The sequence below is a fragment of the Aquila chrysaetos genome, chromosome 11, assembly GCF_900496995.4.
Source record: "Aquila chrysaetos chrysaetos chromosome 11, bAquChr1.4, whole genome shotgun sequence".
In the NCBI taxonomy this organism is placed as follows: domain Eukaryota; kingdom Metazoa; phylum Chordata; class Aves; order Accipitriformes; family Accipitridae; genus Aquila; species Aquila chrysaetos.
In genome coordinates, this window is record NC_044014.1 from 16212 (window position 1) to 25041 (window position 8830).

Genomic DNA, 8830 nt, shown 5'->3' on the forward strand with positions numbered 1-8830 from the left:
AAGTTATTTTACTGTATTTCTATCTTCTGGGAAAGATCATCTGTATCATTATCATCATCTGTATGTATCATCACCAAACCTGCACTCATTAATATATCAATTGTATGCTGTTGAGATGTGGATGCCAGAATTAGCCAGGCTCTCACCTAACAAGCAGTTAGCTTAGTGGCACACTTTAGATGCTGATTCATACAGAAAAATGTTAAACCCATCAGATACATGTTCTCAGAACGCCTCCTTTCCCCTTCTAATATCAAATGGATAACAACAATCACAATGTTTGATACTCTACCTCATCCTGCTGTCAGCAATTTGAAAAGAATATTGAAAAATAAGAAATAGTTCAGAAAAAAACACTAAGTATAATAGTCTAGGAAGCCTGCCTTACATAGATATTGTGTATCTTTCTAACTTATAAAACTAGACACTAAAAAGCAGTCTGATTGTATTTTGAAAGTATCTTGTAAGTATCTGCCTCTCCAAAGGTCAGTATCACAAGAGAAAGCTAAACAAATAAGCTTATTTAAATAAAGAATTCCGCTCTGCAGGCATAAGATTAAAAGAAAGGTTATGAACTGATTCGAAAAAATGAAAAGAAAAAAAAAAAATCAAGAATTCAGACACAAAAAACTGTGTTATTAAAATGAGAACAGAAGATAAGGGTTTCAAAACAGTTCAGTCCCTTCAAAGAATAGTAGAGCATGCCTATACTTCAGAGCATTTGGTAGAATCTATAGGAAGCGGTCTGTGAAAAATGTTCGCAGTTTGGCCTTGTAAGTATTAGAGGCAAACATGCTATTTGTGTATGCTCATTAGAAGCTTATTAAATCTTAACTGGTAATCTGCAATTGTTTCACCTTTACTGCAACTCCAAGACTGAACTCCGGGCACTGACCTAACTCTGCGTAAGCTATCTCCAGCGAGCAAATCGAGCATGCTCTATTCCAGGGCAAAGTCAAATTTCCCCTGTAATTGCTTACCCAAACAAGCATGAGATGCCGTAGTAAACTAAGAGGAGGGAACTGCTCCTCTGCACTCAGAGACCATCCAACTATCAGCTATAGCATGGGACAGAAACCATGCAATTCAAATGCAGAGGTATCAAAGATGATCCTCTGAAGCTGCATCAGAGGACCTGATGTGAGTATGAGGACAGGAAGCTGGCGGGAAGAAAAGCAACGACCAAGACAAGCTATTCCAAGTCTGTAAAACAAAGAGGGAAGAAAGCCAGCAAGAGTCAGTCTGGTTTAAGTTTTAAGATAAGATAAAGGGGAAGAGAAAGATGGAGACATCAACTACGCAAGGCAAGAGACCAGGGTTGAAGTCCAGAAGACAGGCTAGAATTCAACAAGGAAACATACTGGTTATCTATGAAGAACAGAGCTCGCAGCAAGGAGCTAATGATGGTAGACAAGGGAGACTAGTGCCTTTTCATTTCACAGGAACTTTGCCTAGAGCATATACTCCCTTTCAGTATGAAATGGGGACCACTCACAAAATTCAGGCATGAAGTACCAAGCTGTCCACTGACTGAGTCTCACTTCCTTTTAAAGTGTCTGTACCCATCACTTTCTCCTCAAACACCTGCTCGTATGTTAGAGAACTCCGCAATCAATCTTCCTAGACACCTAATGTTAATTGTGGAAAATAGTGTTGATAATGAAGTTCTTTTGTTTTCTTTTCAAAATCTACTACAATTGCTCAGTAAAGTAGTCGGGAGTTAGAAAATAAGATCAAGGTTGCCTCTGCAACACTAGTTCAGCCCCTGTATTTTCATGCATTATAACAGCATTTACTCACAGCAATACTCCCACACAGCACTGCAGATGAAGGTATTTGCCTTTAAGATACCTGCCTTATTCCTGGCACAAGACAAATGATATTCACTTACAGTACTTTATTTGAGATTTTCACTAGCTTTTCCAGCAACTTCAGTACTTTAAGTTCTTAAAACACCGTTCTTCCTCACATCCATCTCACTACAACTGAGTAAAAGCTATCATTCCACCTCAGTGCACACAAGCAGTATCAGTACAGGACAGACCACTCAAAGCCTGGAACTTCTGTGCTTTCTGTGCTCGGCCTTTTATTTATTTATTTATCTATTTAAATCATGTATTCCTAACAGTTACAGTTAATTACTAGCATCTGTATTCAACAGTTCCTGTTTAATCCCAGCCTGCAGTTTAGCTGTATGCAGCATGGACAGATAAAACAAGTACTTATTGGTAGGAGCCTCCCAAGCTGTGAGTTAAGCACTGAACATACGTTCATAAGACACATGCAGGAACTGCACCATCTGAATGTAAGATAACTCCTTCTATATGTCAGGTTTTAAAAAGAGGAGAAAAAAAAAAAAACCCAGGCCTGAATAACTTCAAACACTGCAGAAGCAAGTCCTGAGATTATCTCTGCAGGAAAAAATAGGGATGCCAACAAAATCAATTTTAGAAGAATCCAAGCAAGAGTCCTTTGAGACAAGACTTGTAGCCTCCCAGTTGCTCACCAACAGAAATACCGTTTTCTTTTGTCATCAAAGAATTCCCAACAGTGTAATCTGCCCTCCTTACATACCTGTGGAAGACAGTCAGGACGGGACTCAAAGATCACCAGAAGGACACCAATAGGCACTGTCACCTGCTCCAAATCCAGGTCTTTTGCTATTCGTGTTCGCCGAATTACACGGCCGACACTGTCCTGCGAGGATGCTGCGATCTGACGCAGACCAATAGCCAAACTGTTCAGCTTTGACGTAGACAGACTTAGACGTTTCAACAAAGGAAGTGCCAATCTCCCTAAAAGAAAGAAAAAATTGTGTTGGAGATATATTGGTCTGCCTAGGCTTAAGCAAAAGCGACTTAAACAAGTGGTGAACCTAAGGAAAATTCAAGTATTTCCCACACCGTAGCAAGAAACCTACCCGAGATGAAAAATGCACAGCATTAAGTCCGGTAGCCATAATAAAACCACTCAAATGTGACAATGATTTCACCCACCACCACATTTTCACTTAATGCGGTTTAAGTGATTTGTACACGAAGCAACATCAACAACCACAAAGGTAAGGTTTGTTCTATTTCAAGTACTGCTATATGTCTGAATTTCTTACAGATTTCTACTCTTGCAGTATTTCTGGAAGGTTCAGGCAGTAATTTCAACTTTCTATTTTACAGATAGAAATCCCAAAGCACAGATGCATGCATAGCATTTATGTTCAGACTGGGCAGGAACTGTCTGAATTTTCTAGTCTGAACACGTTCAGACAGTTAGTTAACCCAGCAATGTTCCCTCAAGTAATCTGGTCAGTAGAAAACAGTTCCCCGGCATCTTCCACAAAGTATTACAATTCATGATGTATCATTTTCATACATTTGCTATCCCTACATGTACACATCCCAATCCCAACTTCTCAATGAATGCATCAATCTAACACAGAAGAATGGGTTTAATCCAAGCCACCTAAAGAGAACCTTCCTCAGTCAGAAGGGGTCACGGTCCTTTTTGGAGAGCATGAATTTAAGTATAGAGATGACCACCTTCCCCTCAGGAGCCAAACATTATCTTAACCAGCCCAGAAAATATTCACTTCACACATGACAATAACAGAGATATGTTTTGTTATATACCATTTCTAAAGCTAGTCTCCTTTGGCAAAATGGAGCACTAATTTTTTATTTTTTTTTTTACAATACACTGCTTGGTGTTTTGCAAGGCCTCAGTATCTTCTCTGATGAAGGCATCTGTTTTACGTAATTAAGGAAGCTGCAGCTATTTACACTGACAACCTCTCAAAGTCCTGGGTTCGCTAATCTGCGACAGCCATACTACCTAATCCCAGGTGAGAGAAGATTCTAGTTTTGCTCATTTCCTTCGAGGCCCAGAGAGGTTCAAGACAACAGTATTACCATGGAATGACTTGAAATATTACCTTTATTTTCAGCCTCTTCCAAATCCTTTTTGTTCGCCAAGAGAATTTCTTCTCTCTGGTCAGTTAGTAAATCAGCAAGACGACAAATAATCTCTGCTCTCTGAAAGAGAAAACAGTTTCTGAACTGACTTCTTACACAAAGTCCATGCTATTTGACATCTGTTCCCCTTCAGTCCCTTTATGTTGACCACATCCTCTCACTGTCTTGACTCCCTGAATACTTGGGGCCAGCCGATTTTTCCACCCTGGACCACACTGAAAAATGAGGCTGAACACTGCTTCAACCTTTACTTTTCTTTTTATTATCTTGCTTTCCATGCCCAGCCTTCTTCACCAAACCCACAATGTTCTTCCTTTAAGACCACCTTGTCTTCTTCAAAACAGATGCCACATTTTACCTACCCAGCTGCAGAGCAGTAATTGTTTGTCTACAGCTCCTCTTTTGCATACACTACACCCAGGAGTGAATGGAGCAAGTTATTCCACTCAATTCTTCAGCAGCTCTGATCACAATTAATTTCTGTGTGATATTCAACGCTATTAAAATTTTTATAAACCCCACATGAAAGCATATATTACTTCATAGCCCCAAGGCACATTATCTTTCTGCTTTTCTCATCTCTTTAAGCATGCTACAATCCAAATGATGCATCTGGCACACAAAGAATAGATTCTTGTCCCAAGGGGCCCATTTGTATTACCAATACATGTGGTAAAGCTTGCCATACATTCACAAGCTTAACAAGTGAGGCCATATTGTTCTGTCACCTGCTCAGGCTGTAGAGCCGCCAGGGTCCTGCCACCAGCTCGAGCCATTTCACCCTGTTGCTCTACTGTAGGACCTGCAAAAAACCCAAAAATATGCTATGCAGACAAAGTAACAGCACACGTGGACATGAACACTAGCCCTTCCATCTTCCAATTCTTCACTCAAAGCAGGAAAGCAGGTACAGCGTCTTAAACAGACACATTCAAGAAATCTGTTGTATGCTAAAACAGGAAAATCTGTACCTGACACAAAAATACTGCTATGGTCCCCAAACATAAAGAGTCATCACAGAGATTCTGTAAGATCACCATGTCAGAGGCAAGTGTGCACCATGTATCAATAAGACTTGAGAAAGGGCAAGAGAACACCAGGATAGATACATCTCAGGGCATGGTAGGCTACTGAAAGAATGGAGACGAACTTTGAGAAGTTTAAGTATCTAACTGAGGAAAACAGAAAGGACTACAAAACAGCATGGGAATGTACAAACAATAATGGAAGCCAAAACCCAATCTGAGTAACAGCTTGCAGAAAAATTGCTTTCCCTCTGTCTCTCCCTGTATGCATTTTAGAAGGGTTCCTATAGAAGAAAGGTGGTGTTTAGGTTTTTTCTTTTTTTCTGGCAGGACCTCAAAGAATGTGTCTCAAACTGAAATGATATCAAACAGGTTACTTCTGTCTCTATTTCAAAAAAAGTCACCAGGTTCAGGTACCATTTCCCCAAAGAGTTCGCAAGTAACTCATGGATAAACAAAGTTGTAATTTTTAACTCTCCTGAAAATGCCTGTAAAACAGATGACTTGAAGGTAATAAATATGACCCGACCTCTATTTAAGAAGGGTCCCATGGAAATTGCCAGAGCAGGAATTCCAATGTTATAGAAAATATCAAGAGGTATAGTGGGAAGTGTAAGAAAAGAACTTGTGGACGTATGATTAATTAGACTTATTTAAGAAGTGTTAAAAAAGCTTTTTAAAGCAAAGTCATACTTTACAAAGTATGGTATGTTTTGGTGTTCTTTGAGAAAAGCAACATGTATGTAAGCAGATATAGCTGATTTTAAAAAGTTACTTGAATTTCTGAAGTGTGTTCTTTGGAAGATAGAAGACAAAGAAAGGATTGGAGTAAACACTTGCCACAATAGCAGAAGAGTGCCAGTGAATTCCACAGAGACTTTTGCTGTTTGCCATATTTCTAAGTGACTAAGAATGGGGTCACAAGATGAAAAGCTTTACTGCCGATACAAATTTATTACAGTGGAACTAACCGAAAAGTGTCACTATCTCACTTTTCCCTAGAAAGCAGCTTTTCAGAGGAGGACCCGGGGGTCCTGGTGGACACCAAGCTGAACACAAGCCAGCAGCACGCCCTTGCCGCAAAGGCAGCTAACGGTGTCCTGGGCTGCCTTAGGAGGAGTGCTGCCAGCAGGCCGAGGGAGGTGATCCTGCCCCTCTACTCAGCACTGCTGAGGCCGCACCTAGAGTGCTGTGCCCAGTTCTGGGCTCCCCAGTACAAGAGGGACGTGGACACTGTGGAGAGAGCCTAATGAAGGGCCGCAAAGATGATGAAGGGACTGCAACATCTCTCATGTGAGGAAAGGCTGAGAGAGCTGGGACTGGTCAGCCTGGAGAAGGCGGCTCAGGGGAGATCTCATCAGTATGTACAAATACCTGAAGGGAGGGTGTAAAGAAGAAGATGGAGACAGGCTCTTTTCAGTGGTGCCCAGTGACAAGACAAGAGACAATGGACACAAACTGAAACACAGGAGATGCCTCCCATCAGGAAGCACTTTTGCACTGTGAGGATGATTGAGCACCGGCACAGGTTGCCCAGGGAGGTTGTGGAGTCTGCATTTTAGGAGACATTCAAAAGCTGTCCGGACACAGTCCTGGGCAACCTGATTGAGCAGGAGGTAGGGCCAGATGACCCCGTCATCTGTCATACTGTCCCTTCCAACCTCAGCCAACCTGCAATTCTGTGATTTCCTCTGCAGCCAAGTCACTAGGCCATGAAACAGCAAGTGTAATTCAAACCAGATAAACATGAAGCAATGTAGAGGGGAAAAGGAAAATCAGACCTTAGTATTGTAAAAAATAATACTATGAAAACAACATGTCAGTGAACATCAACATCAAAAACCAAACTAAATGTTTGGAATTATTAGAAAAGGCCTAGAGAACATAACAGAAAACATCATCAGTCTTATCAAAATGCAGCTAGTCCTGCCATCTCATAAATTAAAGCTTCATTTGCATCTTGAATGCTATGTGAAATTTTTATTTTTGCCCATCTCAAAAAGGCCACAATAGAATGAAAACAGTTTTGAAAAGAGAAACAGCGATGACTAAGTTTTTGGAACAGCTTCAGTACAAAATGTCTAAGACCAAACCTCTTTCACATGGAAGAGAAATGATGAGGGGAAAGACGATGTCTCACACCTTCAAAGTTGAACAGGGGTTGATCACCCATAAAGGCAATAGGGGCATCAAATGAAGCTACCAGGAAGAAAATTCAAAGCCTTCCCCATCCTCCCAAACCCAAATTAAAGCAAGCAGTTCTTCACATAGTTCTAGCTCCAGAGTTTACACACAGTACCTAGTTAAGTTTCTTGACTATTGTGACACAAAGCCCTGTGGATGCTAAGTCTTTCTATGGGTTCAAAGAATGATTCGACAAATTCATACAGGAAAACCACTGAGAATTATTATACGCAAAGAAATTCGCTTGGCTTAAAGTGCAAGTCAAAATTATCACTCTGTATTTGTCCTATTCTGCTAAGGTCACGGATCTTTGGTCTGACTTTCTCCAGTGATTGTTCACTGTCCCAGCAATGCAGTGGCAGGAAAACACTCCTACCTACCATACCAGAAGACTGAGTCGTAAAAGGAATTTATGATAAGAAATAAAACTAAACACTATCTTAGTTCAGCAGCACATTCTCTGTCCACATTTTCACACTGAAATCTTCAATACTAGATGATAACCGCTAAGGCTAAAAATGGTAAAAATTCTACTCATTGCGTTCTTCAAATGAAAGTCTGATGCAGCAGTTTATCAGCTGGAGGGAACCAGAACAGAGGATTCAACATTTTCTATTCGTACTTTAGAAAATACCTTTCAAAATCCATTTCTCAAGCAGAGTATGGTTTCCCAGTTATTGCACAGGTCTAGCCAAATTTTAACTCTAACCTTTCAGGAAATCTCTACAACTTTCAATGAATACACTACCTCTGTACTCACCTGCAGGTTTTACCTCTGAAAAAAAAGTTCCAACTTTTTTCCCTTCCACAATATCTGTGATGACATGACCTGAGATCTTTGGGTGGGTTCCATTTGCAATCACTACAGATGTGCCTCCTTGGAGGGCCCACAGAGCTGCTTTCACCTACAACGAAGGATAGAGCCAGTTCCAGGAAATTCACTTGTTACTTACACCACCACTCTCAACAAGACTTCTTGCTCCACTTTGGTCTCCAAATTGATCACTTATTCTTTCAAAGAGCATTCAACACACTTCAGGAGTTTCCATAATGTAGCATTGAATGAGATCAGGTATTTGTGCTTTACCTTCCCTTCCTTAACCAGCTGCCACTTTATGAGCACACTTCAAGTTTTCCTAACAGCCTGCTTTTTTCAAGACTTCTGCAAAGGCACTTTGGTCATACGTTCTTTTTCACCATTACCTTATGTTGCAAGTTCTTCTTACTGTTTGAAGAAACCCAATTTTCTTTTTTGAAAAGATTCTGTTGCCACTTTCCCTGACATTGATTAGCCATCAATAATTAATCCCCTTTAAGTGACCATGTGATGTACTGCAGAGCACTGTTCTTGCTCAGGTCTTAGCCATTACCATATAACATTAAAATATTATTCAATACCTTTAGCTGTCTGAATTACTCCTTTGAAGTTTGATGAGTCTAAGCACTCCTCATGGGTCTGGTTAAGATGTAGAGATATTCTCATTGTTTATAACCCTTTGGTGAAGCTATAAAGTTTGCTGAAGAGTAACTTAGGTTTCCACACAAAGTTTTTACCTATTTTGTTCACATTTCCTGTTCATGTTCTCATTGTAATTTTTATTTATTTGCTTCTACTTTTTGCTTGGATGTATGCCCATTATCTTAATAGTTGTT

General features: G+C 40.3%; 1 protein-coding gene across 13 annotated transcripts in view; it reads right to left on the reverse strand.

Annotated features, from left to right (window-relative positions):
• Nucleotides 1-8830, reverse strand: part of ALDH18A1 (aldehyde dehydrogenase 18 family member A1) — a 41318-nt gene that overhangs the window by 7939 nt on the left and 24549 nt on the right. For all 13 annotated transcript variants that reach the window (XM_030030605.2, XM_030030604.2, XM_041127340.1 and 10 more), the window contains 4 exons: nucleotides 7938-8082; nucleotides 4697-4770; nucleotides 3929-4028; nucleotides 2575-2795 (listed from right to left, as the gene is read on the reverse strand). In XM_030030605.2, the coding sequence (XP_029886465.1) occupies nucleotides 2575-2795; nucleotides 3929-4028; nucleotides 4697-4770; nucleotides 7938-8082 (540 nt within the window). The remainder of the gene's footprint in view (nucleotides 1-2574; nucleotides 2796-3928; nucleotides 4029-4696; nucleotides 4771-7937; nucleotides 8083-8830) is intronic.